The sequence below is a fragment of the Microtus oregoni genome, unplaced genomic scaffold (genome assembly GCF_018167655.1).
Source record: "Microtus oregoni isolate MIOR12 unplaced genomic scaffold, Mior012 000044F_ref0000062, whole genome shotgun sequence".
Lineage (NCBI taxonomy): Eukaryota > Metazoa > Chordata > Mammalia > Rodentia > Cricetidae > Microtus > Microtus oregoni.
The window spans coordinates 6,383,597-6,397,810 of NW_024543218.1; the positions used below are offsets into that span (position 1 = coordinate 6,383,597).

Here is a 14,214-nt window from a genome sequence, read left to right on the forward strand (position 1 = left end):
ACCACCACCCGGCTTTTAGTTTATTTTTAAGACAGGATTTCACATGTGTCAGGCTGCTGAGAGCCTTTCACACTCGGGCCAGGGATGAAAGCTTAATGTAGAACTTCTTCATGCTCAACTTTTCATTGGGGATGTTTAGTGGAAAGTGAGAACTAACTCCTGAAAGTTGTCTTTTCATACACTCTTTGGCACATAAACATAAGAAATTTAAAAATATATAATATGTATTTTTATAATTACATATAAAATACATTTATTTAAATATTTATAATTGAAATTTACATGTAATATATAATATAATATATGGTTTAATTTATATATAACATAAAATTATATAATTAAAACATGTATGTGTGTGTATATGTAATTAAAAACTTAGCCCCCAATGCATGTAAAGTGAGCATTGTCTGATCAGGATAGTTTGGTTCTAATGCCCTTTTTTCCTCCCTGAGACAAGGTTTCTCTGTGTAGTCCCAGCTGTTCTGGAACTCACTCTGTAGACCAGGCTGGCCTTGAACTCACAGAGATCTGCCTGCCTCTGCCTCCCGAGTGCTGGGATTAAAGGCATGCGCTACACCCTCCCAGCTATGCCCTTCTTAATGTATATATGGCCTTCCCAAATCTCTCTGGCTTGGCCACAGTTAGTGTTGTTTAGCTGAGGATTCTTCTTCCTTTACTGGATGACTGAGTGTGAATATATTGTCAAAAACAGAGGGGGAGGCGTGTGAGGTAGAGGATCTGTGAGTTTGCGGCCAGCCTGGTCCACGTAGTGAGATCCGGGACAGCCAGGGTGGCCTAAAGAGATCTGTCTCAGGAAGTAAGCAAACAAAAGATGAGCGTTCCACGTTTGCTCTAGAATGCATCATCTCGAACATCTATACCAAGACGTCTTAAGAGAAGCTCAAATACGCTAATGCTTTTAAAGGTGAAATTAAAAACTGCAGAAAGGTGAAGTATTTTTAGCCACGTGGATACGTCTTCACGCCCTCAAAAGCTGTGGGAGTTTTCATGGTTTTATGATCTCGCTGTGTGATTCATGGAGGCTGTTACATTTATGTGATTTTTGTCTTAACTTCCAGGTAAAGAAGATACCCCCTCACTGCTTGGTCTCTGTGGGTCACTAACATCCGTGGCGAGCTACAAGTCCCTAACGAGCCTAAAATCCAATGACTGCCTTGCGAGCCCCGCAGCCGAGATGGCGAGCCCAGGCCTGACTCCATCCTGAAAGACTACACAAAAGCCCAAAGTTTCTGATTGTAAATATTCGGTTTCCATAAGTTTGGCTGCTTGGGGAGGTCTTTGAGATTTTATATTATTCTGGTACATGTGTGGCATTCTGATGTTTGGGGTTTCAGCCCAGCCTGAGTAAAGTCTGAGGGGAAAGCACAGTAGACCTGCTGTTTTTCTTTTTAAAATCTTACATGTGTCATTGAAGATGTTAAAATTGAATAGGCTTTAAAGAAACAAAGATTGTTTGAATCCATTGTAAACTGTACAAAGTTATTACTCAATGATTTTTATAAATTTGTTTAAATGCTTCTTGGTGTGTAAAAGTTGAGCTCGGATTTTATTCGAGACTTAAAATGAGTGTTTTCTTTCACTCCTTTATTTGGTGGTTAAATTTGCACAGAAGGAAACTGACTAATTTCATTAAGTATTTCCTAAGTTCCAGTGTCCCCATGATGCGTCTGTACCGGAGGAGGCGCTCAGCCACAGCGGCACAATGGCTCCGTTAGTGATTCTTTTATCATTTATCATGTGGTAACAACTTGTAGCATTTCATAAATTTTGTAGATATGTACCTTTTTAGGCATTTGCTGACTTAGGAAAAGCATTTTATATCTAAGAAAAGAAATCCATTTCTTAGACTTACTCTCTCAGGATTTTCTTTTGAAATTACCAATTTTTAAATGTGATCAGGTGTGCCTGAGAAGTTGGAAACACTCCAAAATGCAGAACAAATGCTGGAAAGGTGTTACTTACATCACAACTTTCAAGTTTAAGGATTAGAGAAGCTTTTAAATGAAGAGCTTACGCGTGACCAGCATACCTGACTGTGATTGTATGTCAGAGCTACACTGCTGTCTGCCCCGTGTGCAACAGTGAACTGTATTGTGGATGCTTCGCACCATTTACCATTATACCACGACCTCATTCTTAAACTGCTCCTAGTGTTTAAAAAGTCTGTACATCTGTGGGAAAAGTTTTTTTTTTTACAGCCGTGTTTCCAAATCTGCAGTTTTTGAAACAGCTACACGTGTCCCTAAAAATTCCAGCATACTGAAAATAAATGAAGTATATTTTCTATAGTGCGTGAGATGAGGAAAACAGTGTGCCAAAGAAGTTTTCTATGTTGTTTACAAGAAGTCACGATCCTTACTGGGGACTTCACGTGGCGTTTCTGTTTGTTGATTTTTACATTTAAACCTAGCAGCTGTGATGTGTAGGGAGCGGTTCCTCCTAGAAAGCTGTCTGAAGAGAGCTGAACTCACATGGCCGTTTCTTGTCCAAAGTGTAGGGAGTCCTCGGAAGTGCTCGGTGCTTAGTCTCCTGTTGTAAAGTAATTAATAGTGCTGTGACCAGTCCTGCAGCGGGGCAGTACAGACAGGCATTTCCAGGGCAAAGGAGGCATTTCTGGAGCAAAGGAGGCCTGGAAGCTCATAACAGACTTCATATCGGATGTATCAGAATACACCAAGACTTTTCTTCCTAAAGCTGAAGGCTTTACTACATGTACAAATGCATACATTCTTTAAAAATGTACACTGCATTAAAACAGACAGGCCGTAGTGGTGCACTTGGGAGGCAGAGGCAGGCAGATCTCTAAAAGTTCAAGGCCAGCCCGGCCTACAGAGCTAGGTCCAGAACAACCCAGGCTGTTACAGAGAGAAACCCTGTCAAAAAAAAAAAAAAGTAGTGTCCAAAGATGCTTTTAATTATTGTGAGGAAGAACAAAAGAAGACCATGGGGCCTGAGGGAGGGTACATGAGGAAACAGACGGTCAGGAGAACTTTGGGGATCTTAGGCTGGCCATGGGCACACCTCTACCTTCCTAAGAACTATCTGAATGTTTAATGCTTTATCATCATGACTGCTCTCACCTGACATTTATGATTCTTTCATATATTAAAACCTTGTTAAGATCTTTTCATACATTTTTTACAAAGTAGAAGGAAATATAAGATTCCCTAACTGGTACACTTTCTCAGATTTGTCTGACAGAAACACTAGCTTGTGCAGGTAGCCCAGGTAACCCTGCTGCACGCTGCAGGCTGACACCTGACACCTGAGGATGCCTCCATGCCCGGAGCCCTTGTCTCAGATCCATCCGCTGCTATGGCATCCAGGTTTCTGCAGTTCACGTCAAGCTAGGGCAGCTTATAAATGTTTGCATGAATAAGCAGCGTGTGTCTCATTTGTTCATTTTCAGAACCCCGCAAAGAGTGCCGGGTTATGTCTACTTTTCCATGTGTGTTTTCAGTGGTAGTCTTCATTTTCAGAACCCTGCGGAGAATGCTGGGTTATGTCTATCTTTCCATGTCTATTTTCTTGCCTTGATGTACTATATTTGCTGCATGTATATTAAAGGTTTTTAATAATACAGTAATGGTCTTATTCCTTGACGAAAAGAATTACACGTTTCAAGTGTTCGCTAACTTCTATTTCATCAAATATTGGGAACAGTGGGGATTAATTATACCCAAAATATTAATGAATGTGATCTGAAGAAATCCTTTTATTCAAGCCGAATTACTTTAAAAAATACTCTTTATAGACCACATGGCATTTTGAGAATTGTTGAGTACATGTAGGACAGTGGTCCCAGGGACTAAATGAAGATAAATTCCTATCTCTTAGTGACATCACAACTCCTCCAATTGACAGAAAGTCTGACATACTCTAAATTTATCAAGCACCAAAGGATAGGGGAAAGATAAAGTTAAATCAATTAGTGGTTTACAGGCAACCTCCCCACCCAAAAAATTATAGTCATCTTCCTGAAATCACGCTGATAGGTCATCTTGTGGCCATGTGATGTAATTACAATTTGGATCTGGCTGCACTAGTAAGGTTAAAATTCACTGACTATAGGACAAATTTGTTTTTTATCCCCCTCAAGGGTGCTTCTTGGAACTTTCCACAAGTATCAGGACATTGCCCATTGTAGCTGGGCCCTAACGTCTTCCTTGGGGGAGGGGGTGAGAAGGCGTGACATCAGCGACACAGACATTGGGATACAGCAGGAAGAACCATATATACCCTCCCAGCACCCAGGCCTTCTGATCCGCTGACATCGTGTGGTCACCCCTCATTGGCTAGGTACGCTCAGCACCTCTGACAGCACCAGGCAGTCCTCTTGGCCTGGGAGGCCTTAACTTCCTACAGCCCGTGATATATAATGGACTTGTAGTGACGAGGCGAGCAGGCCTGCTTTTCGTCCTGCTCTGCTCCCACATGGCTAGCTTAGTCCCAGAATAATTACATGGAAACTGTATTCATTTAAACACTGCCTGGCCCATTATTTCTAGCCTCTTATTGGCTAACTCTCACATCTTGATTATCTTGATTATCCCATTTCAAAGTGGTGGCTTACTGGGAAGATTCTAACCACCATCTGTCTTGGGTAGGAGAAGCATGGCGTCTGCCTCATTGCCTTCTTTCCAGCATTCTGTTCTGTCTACTCTGCCCACCTAATTTTCTGCCCTATTAAAAGGCCAAGGCAGTCTATTTGTTAACCAATGAAAGTAACAGATAGACAGATGACCCTCCTACATCATGGACTCAGGAATTCCTACCAAAGAATCCCTTCTCATCACAGTACGGATCATTTACATATCTACATGAGTGTGCTTCCTGACTCCCCCACACACCCCTGTGTGTTGTAACAATGTTTTTTTTCTGACAAATTTTGACCTAAATTATGTTTAATTTCCTTTTCTTGTACCAGGCAGCAGGCAGTGAACCTCAGACTCTAATAACATGCTTCAGCAAGCTGGCAAATTGTTCTTTGTATAATATGAATTATAAATCAAATGCGGTAATCACTGTGGAAAGCTGTGTCACCCAGTACGTTAAAACCAGTAGATTACAGAGAACCCCTGTCTCAAAAAACCCAGTAGATTAAAAGATTAAATGTCATATATTTGTTATATGTGATAGTTTCATTATGACAATGATCTGTACGTTTTAATATTGCTCTCCTGCAATATTCTTTCTAAAATGATTGATGTTTTCTGAAGCTATTTTGGATTTATTTTCACCAAGTAGATTGGTCTACCGGTTTCTCTTTCATTGTATCTTTATGCAGCTTTGGTGTCTAAAATGGTCATCCCTTTCTTTTAGATTTTTCCCAATTTAGCAGACTATATATATATACACACATATATATACACACATATATACATATATACACACACATATATACACACATGTATACACACATATACACACACATATATATGCACATATATACACACAAATATATACACACACATATATACACACATATACACACACATATATACACATATATATACACACATATATAATATGTATTCTAAGATTTCTCATAATTTCTGAATTTCATTTGTATCTATCATAATGGCTCTCTTTTCATCTCTAATTTTATTAATCTAGGTCTTCTTTCATGCTTTTGGCAAATTTAGTTAATCTTTTTTAACTTATCAAACAACTACCTTGTTTCATTAATTCTGGGTATTTTTCATTTCCATTTCATTACTTCTGCTCTGATTTAGTTATTTATTTCGACCTGATTTTTAGTTCAGTCTTTCTGGTTTTTCCAAGTCCCTGGGGTATGTCATTAAGGGTTTTGTGGTTGTGTTTTCATTTTCTTCTTTTTTTAGGAACTTCTGGTTTTTCTGATCTCCCCATCATTGACCAGTCCATCATTCAGCGGTGTCACAGTCTCCATGAGTTTGCGACTGTTCTGTACTTCCTCTTGCTGCTGATTTGCAGCTTTCTCAGTCCATTGTGGACAGATAGAATTTAGGAGCTTTTTCAGTTTCCCTGTTTTTAAGACGCACTTTCTGTCCTCATAGATGGTGCATTTTAGATAGAGTTCTATGGGCTCCTGGGGAACTGTGAACGCTGCAGTGTTCAGGTGGGATGCTAGGTAGGTGTGTGTTAAACCCATCTGCTCTATGAGCTCGTTTAATTCATATGTTCTGTTTTCCTTTGGCCTGAATGATCCATCAGTAGATTAGAATGGGCTGTCACAATCTTCCACTACTGACTTTACCGTTACGAGAGTCTGTTTTTTGAAATTAGACCCACACTTGATATCTGTGTTTAGGATTTTAATGTCTTCTTGGTGGATTGCTTAATCAATAAGTGGCCGTCTTTATCTCTTCTGAGTAGATTTGGTTTAAAGTCTATTTTGTTAGATATTAAAAGTGATTCCCGTTTGACTCCTGCTCCCATTCGCTTCTAATACGTCTTTCTATCCTGTCCCCCTAGGGTAGCATCTGTCCTATCTGTCTTTTAAGATGAAGTAAGGTTCTCAAAGACAAAAACAAAACAGGATGGGTCTTGCATTTTAATACTCTCTATTGATCTGTTTCTTTTTTGGTGTTGGGATTGAGACCCTTAATTTAGAATGATTGTCCAGTGATGTATATTTATGTTCCGTCATCTTGTTGATTTTCTAGAATTTGGTGTTTCTTATTCCTCTCTTGCTTAACATTTATCTCAAATGGTTTACAGGGCCTGGTGGGCATGTTTGCCTTTCTATTTAGTCCGAAGAATTCCTTCAGGTATCTTCTACAGAGCAGGTTTAGTTAATTCCTGCAGCCTGTTTCTGTCATGGAAGGTTCCTTTCTCTTTCAACTGCGACTGATAGCTTTGCTGGCGTAGATGAGGTACGCAGTTGTTTTCTTTAAAACTTGAAGGACATTATTCCAAGATCCGGCATTGAAAATCTCTGTTAAGATGTCATCTTGAAGGTCCTGTCTTCATACATCTGTCCTGAAGGGTCCTATCTTCATATGTGGCTTGGTGATTATTTCTTCCTACTTTCAATATATTTTGTGTTTTCTTAAATTTCCATCAATATATTCTCTTTGTTCTAATTTTAATTACAGAAATTCTTGTCTGGGATCGTCTAATTGGTCTTCTAAGTACCTCCTGTGTCTGCAGAAGCATCCCTTTGCCCAAGTGAAGGAAATCTGCTATGTTTTCATTGAAAACGGTTTTCAGCTTTTGTAAGGAAATTCTTCACATTTTTTAATATTCATGATCCTAAATTTGATCTTTTTGCTGTGTTGTTTAATGTTTTTGACCTGTTGGAATGTCCCAGTTTCTCTACCTTGTCTTTGAGCTCAGGAATTCTAGCCCCTCCGTGATCTGTAGTACTGGTGAGGCTGTCCACAGGATTTTTTATTTGATTGAGTCTTTTCCATTTCCCTTGACCAGTTTGCTTTATCTCTGCTACTTCCATCTCCTCACTGAGTTCTTTCCTATGCCTTCAGCTCTTGGAATTCTTTCAAGAGTGTACTTTTGTCTTTGAGTTCTTTGAGCATTCTTCCAGTCTTTTTCAGTTCGTTTTCTAGAATTGCATCTAATCGCTTCCCTGGAAGCCATTGCTATGGACCTGAAGTTCTGGAGGTGTTAAGGGGCCTTAGTTTTCATGTTATTTGTGCTTTTGCTCATTTGGAGTAAGGCTCTTGGTTGGATTTATTTATTTATTTTAACTCACTCATGTTGTCAGAGCAAATATTCGTGTTACATACAGGGTACCAGGTGATCACCATGGGGTGGGATGCACGGGGCTGAAACCTCAGGTAGACACTGACTTTACCAGAGCGACAGGCAAGCTGTGCCCACTCAGCAGGGTGACCCGAGTGGGTGGGGACTGAAGTCTGTGGAAGTGCACACTTACCCTATTGAGCCAGTGAGCAGAGCTGAGCCTCACAGGTCCACTGATCTCACCAGGACACTGGATCAGAGCCTTCCGAGTGTGCTGTGTTCACCAGGGAAGTGTGCGGGGCTGGAGCCTCCCAGGCCTGCAGTCTGCAGGGAATGATGTCAGGCAAGGCTGGCACCTCCTGGCCATGCTGTGCTAACCAGGGACATGGATGGGGCTGGTTAAATAGCTCTCAACTACCATTCACCTTGTTGGTGCAAAGTCTCATCTCAGAGGGAGTAAGAGTTAGTTATTCTGGAGAAAACTAGACTCAAGCCGCCCCAAACATTTCCAGTGTGGTAATGTTACAGACAGGTCTTCAGTGTCCCCGTCTTCACCTCAACTGCACTCTCTCCTCGGGCTCCCAAAAGAAAATCCAAATCAGACAGCAGGCAACACAGCAGGCAGTCGAAAGTTGACTTTTAGCAAGCAGACGCACAAACACACTCATTAGGGAAAACGTGGGCTGAAATGAGCAGCGGTGACCTCGCCCCTAGCAGGCGTGTGACTTCATACTTTCCTTGGAAGTGTATTTTACACATAATTTCATCTGCTCTCAGTAGATGAAAAAGATGCAGTAGCATGATAGAGTTTTGAGTAGCAGTAAAATTGATACTTTCACTAAAGAAAACTGTGTGCTCCCTGGAGAGAAAGTCTTGAAATTCTTAGATGTGGCCTAGCTAGCATGGACCACTATCACCTGTTGTTCATTGCATCCTGTTTGGGGGGCCCTGAGCTGGCTCCTCTGAACCTCACCGCCACCACCACCATTTCTGTGTTGGCCACCGGTTGACCCCCACCATTAATTTTATACCATCCTATTTCAGTATCCCAAGAAGACACAATTACTGTTCCTTGTGTCCTGTCTGGGGAAAGCGGCTGTTATCAGTCCCAACCATAGCTAACCTCCTGCCTACCAGTGATAGTTGCTACAGAACAGAAGGAAGAGTCATAGATGAAAACATTTTTAAAAATATATTTATAGAAACAGCAGGTTATAGTGTAGTGAGAAAATCTCTGTTGCAGGTTTTAGATTCTGTATGACAACATGCTTAGCTTTTTGGTTGGTGTAAGCTAGTGGCATGTTAAACTAATACATTCTAAAGGTTTCACACAATAGTCAAAAGGATAAAACATGGACGAACAATTAATTACTGTGGCTCAAGCTAACCCAAGATCATTTGTTCTCGTACTAGTTAGAGTGATGGTGGTGGTTTGTCATTTTTGTTTTTGTTGTTGTTATTATCAACTTGATGCAAAACAGCGTCAATCTGGGGAAAGGGTACCATCTGCAAGGCCTGCAGGCCAGTCTGAGAGTGGGGTGGGGAGGCATATTCTAATGACTAATATGAGTGGTCCCAGCCTTCTGTGGGCAGGGCCACCCCTCGATAGGTGCCACCCCTCGATAGGTAGTCCTGGGTGTTCAGGAAAGCAGGCTGAGCAAGCCATGAAGAGTAGGTCAGTAAGCAGCCCCTTCCCCCCTGATGCTTCAGCTCCTGCCTCCAGGTTCCTGCCCGTGCTTCCTTTCATGAAGGACAGTGATTGTGAGGTATAAGCCATACAAACCTCTTTTCTCCCCAGGTTGCTTTTGGTCATGATGCTTGACCTCAGCAATAATAAGCAATCTAGAATAGCTCTGGGTCAGCCCCCCACAGTCACAAAGGTCTAATAAGCTTTGGAATCTCTAACATAGGCATGGCTTTATCTCCTGGTACCCTGGCATGTATGTATGTATATATATATATATATATATATATATATATATATATATATCCTTTGTACAGAGAACTTGGTCATGATGGGGGCGGCATCCTGAGCCCTTTCAGCCAGTACTATGACTACATGTATGCACATGTTCTCACGTGTACACTGATGTGTAAACATGAACACATGATTGCATATCCATGCGAGGGCCCACTGTGTGTTATATTAATTACTTTTCTTTCTGTTATAAAACGTGGCCAAAGTCATTAAGTGGAGAAAGAGTATTTGAGCTAGCTTTGGAGGGATGGGCTGAGTGACAGTGGAGTCAGGGTAGCAGCCAGTAGGCGTGGCCATGGGAGCAGCCACTGAGAATTCAGCTCTTAAACCACACAAAGCAGAGAGTGCAAACTAGAAATGACACTTTACATTCTCAGAGCTTGTCCCCAGTGACACCTTTTCTCCAGCAAGGCCACACCCCCTAAACCTACCCAGTCTATGCCACCAACTGAGGAACCAGTACTTCAGTGCCAGCAACCATAGGGGGCATTTAGCATTCAAACTTCCAAAGTTATCTTCCTTGATTACTCTCAACTTCCTTGAGTCGGGTGCTTTTGAGCTTGTCAATTCTGGCCAGTCCAGCTAGAATTGTCCCTTCAGGGATCTTGTGTTTGCCTTCCACGCGCTTGGGTTACAGGCTCAGGTCCTCACAACTGTGTGGCACACACCTTATCCACTGAACCATCCTCCTAAGCCCCCACTACTCATCTCTAGCTGGCATATTAGAATGGTAGCCTAAAAACTTACCTTAAGAGACTGATAGAGATGGAACCAGGGCTTTCGCCCTAAAATTCAGGGCATCTCAACCACACTGTCGTAGATAATGACTCTCCTTTGCGGTTCTGTTCTGTGAGGATCATTGTTTCTTGGGGGTATTCATAAAGGTGTTCCTGGAATCCATCGCGTTTTCAGGTCCAGCGCAGTGAACCTTTAGACACCTTTGGAGTCTGAACCAAGGCTTTGTAAAAGCTGAAAGTAAGATAGCTAAGGGAGAGAGCTGCAGAAATGCCAGGCTTTGTTTCGCTTTTAGTTATCTTTTGGGCCCAAGTAAGGAGTCGGTGTCTTCTGGAAAAAACAGTGTCTGTGTACTGTATGTCGATACGGGAATTTGGGGCTATGGCTGAGAATGATGGAAATTTCTTGGTGTAACCAGGGGCGTGGAAGACTCAAGGGCCAACAAAGCTGCCTTGAGTCAGTAGCGTTAGAGTTCTTGCCTCAAGGTTGAAATTTGCAGACCCCAGAATGTGAATTTTAGAGACTTAAAGTGGGGTGAGTGAGGGAGCAAAACTTCATCTTGCAGGAAAGTTTCCAGGAAATAGGATGCCATTGAGCTGCCTGTCAGGAGGCTTTGAAGGATTTGTGAGGTGGGGGAGAGGAAAGAGCTGGTCAGCCTGGTTGGCCCAGCCAGGTGTCCAAATGCCAGTGCTCAGTAACAGTAACAGAGGCATTTAGGAGAGGAGCATTTTGGGGGTAACACAGCAGGGCCTGGAGCTCTGCTTCCGTTACCAGCTTGGGACTGCTGTTTAGGGCCCCTGCCCTGCCTGACCAGTTTCTGTGTCCTGTACTAATCTACTCTTTAGCCCATTTATGTAACTCTCCTGCTTTGGAATCTGGAAACCAAAAGAAAGTTACCTATTTATGCTCAAATAAAGACACCACGTCTGGTCCAGCTTCTGCAATCAGAGTCACTGTTTGAGTTCTTGATAGCCGACTGTCATTCTCCATGATCCTTCGGTCTGCTGCAGTGGCCAGATAGGAGAGTTAAAGGGAGATGTGGTGGGTACCGCCAGCCTGCATCTTTCAGTCCTTGATGGTGGCATTAATTTCTGTAGTTTCTCTAGGGATGTGATATTGCTTTTGATTCACTACTTTCCCTGGCAGAGACCACTCTTAAACACTTGCATTTAGCCTTTCCAATTATAATAGCATAGCCTTCGCTCTACAGGGCAGAGAACCAGTGTGAGAATTATGCCAATATCTATATCTATATCTCTCTCTATATATATCCCAATTATATGTTTGGAGACTAGGGAAATAATCACAAGATGAGTTTGAGGACCCATTGGACCTACTGTGAGTCAGATTTCAGCCAAAACTCCATTATCACCTGACCTCCAGAAATCCCCGACTTTAACTGGAAGGCTGCAATGTTTCTCCTGCTGTGGTATAAAAACCTTCAAACTATCAGCCACCTGCCTGTGAATGCTCTGCCAGTGTCCTGCAGGCTCTGCTTTTCCTCAAACTGTCCTTGCCACTGCTACACTGGTCCCACGGAAACAAGACACACAAGATTAGTCAGATCCGTGAGGCAGCTTGTGGTGTGGCGGTTCAGTAACAGAGTGGATCATGCCTCTAGGTCTCTCTTGTTATTATGTTTAAAACTCCAGTGGCTCAAAAAAATGTGGCTTTTCCATATAGTATGTGATCACCACCATTTTGACTAAGGTCAGGTGACCTTACCTCTATCTTAACTGAGGTCAGGTAACCAAGTCCCACCATCTTTACTGAGGTATTCCCTGCCTGGTCCCCCGGTGCTGACTCTGTTGCATGTGTGTTTTGCTCAGTGGCATGCCTTGGGTATGGCCCACCAAAGCATCCACTTCGCCCAATTCCTGTTCACTCTGTGTGTGTGTGCACGCATACATGCAACTTAAATGCACCTATGCTTATTGTTAAATGCTATAATTGCCTGTTCATTGTATCTCATTCCAGACTACAAAGCAGTAAGTCTCATGTTTTAAATTGCTATGTACTTTTAGTCTGTTAATCTAACCTTGCTTTACCTGTTGACAGCCAGTACAGTCAAGCTTGGACTCAGCTCTCCAGGCAGATTCTATGCCGTAGTTATAACTCATCTATACCTGGTAAACAGTCCTCAACTGCTCAGATGTTGAAATAACCAGGCTAGCTAATAATAAAACAATTATATTTTATTTATTATAAGGGGAAAATTCACGAATCAGGAAACAAGAAATCCAAGCACAGCAATGTCCCACGGGGAAAAGGCGTGGAGGGCGCGCACATGAAAGGTGCTTACCTGGGTCCCAGAGAAGCCATGCCTTAACTAAAACCCACCTCTTAAAGATTATTGGTTAACAAGGCTTTCCCCATCACTCAAAGATCTGGAGGAATATGCTGCAGGAGCTCCTTCTGCTCCTTCAGCCAATAGCCTTTAAGGTACCAGCCTACTTGGGCATGTTCTCTTTTACTTTAAAAAGCAGCAGTAGCCATGCGCTTGCTCTCTTGCCCCACCTCTACTTCCTGTCTGGTTGTCCTGCCTATACTTCCTGCCTGGCTACTGGTCAATCAGCGCTCATTTAAAACATAATTGACAGACACAAATTATTCCACACCACTTTCCCCTCATGTTATTAAATGCTTAATTATTAAAAAAAATTTCGTAACAAAAAGAGACAGGTTGGCTCCTAGCAGCAGCACTCTATTTCCTCCAAAGAAGACAGAAGGGCCCAGAACAACATCCATTCACTATTTGCTTCAACTGCCGAGCACTGACTACCGGGGAAAACTGCCTTTCATCTAAACTGAAGATCTCCCGACAGTGGACAGAATCACTAGAATTGATAGCCTAGCTGCTCAGGTCAAGGTAGGCTTGTCTTCCTACAGATTTCTTAGCCCACAGGACCTTCTGGAGCCTGGTAGGCCCTGAGCCAAAGAGCAAAAGAAAAATATAACCCTCAGCAACCATGGAGAACCCTGAGGAGTAGCTCTAGGTACCAACCAAGTAAGTTCTCTTTTGTTTTTAATCAAAAACTCAAGTAAAATTTTATCCTTCTCTGAGATCTGATACAGTTTGACAGCTGAGAGGTTCCGTTGGTTTGAAAGGACAGCCTCATCAAACAAACTTCAGCAAAATACTAATACAAGTTATAAAGGTGTTAGGACAAGTGCATGCTATCAAATCTCTCTCACGCTGCCTTTCATAGTCTTAAAGATACTTTTCATTATGTAAAAAATATGTCATAGTCAATATGATATAAATATGCTATTGTTTAAAACTTATGTTTTCACAAACCCCTCAAATTCTTTTGAGTTCCAGGGTGCCACATTGAAGGATCCACCTTAAACAGGTAAGATACACCCCTCTCAATTCCCTGGTCCTAAAACTTTTTTTCCCCCTAAACTTAACTTTGTCCTCTGTTCTGCCAATACCTTAAGCAGGTGTAAGAGACACCAGACATTCCCAAACCACAAACACCAGAGAGGAGCAAAGAGACCAGTTATGCCAGGGTGTGACCAGCACCCAGCCTTCTCAACCCCACCCCCACAATGATGCCCACAAATAACTAGGAAGTTGCCTTGAGAATCTGATGGAGGAGGGTCATCTGTCTATGTGTTACTCTCATTGGTTAATAAAGAAACTGCCTTGGCTTTTTGATAGGGCAGGATTTAGATAGGTGGAGTAGACAGAACAGAATGTTGGGAGAAAGAAAGCATAGTTGGGCAGACGTCATGGGGCCAGCCACCAGGTCAGACATGCTGAATCTTCCCCCCCCCCCCCCCCCCCCCCCCCC

At 42.3% G+C, this 14,214-nt stretch overlaps 1 protein-coding gene across 2 annotated transcripts in view; it reads left to right on the forward strand.

The window, feature by feature from the left end:
- Nucleotides 1-3,596, forward strand: part of LOC121434765 (RUN domain-containing protein 3B) — a 158,332-nt gene extending 154,736 nt beyond the window's left edge. For both annotated transcript variants that reach the window (XM_041633726.1, XM_041633727.1), the window contains one exon: nucleotides 1,080-3,596. In XM_041633726.1, the coding sequence (XP_041489660.1) occupies nucleotides 1,080-1,225 (146 nt within the window). In that variant the 3' untranslated portion in view covers nucleotides 1,226-3,596. The remainder of the gene's footprint in view (nucleotides 1-1,079) is intronic.
- Nucleotides 3,597-14,214: the final 10,618 nt, after the last annotated feature.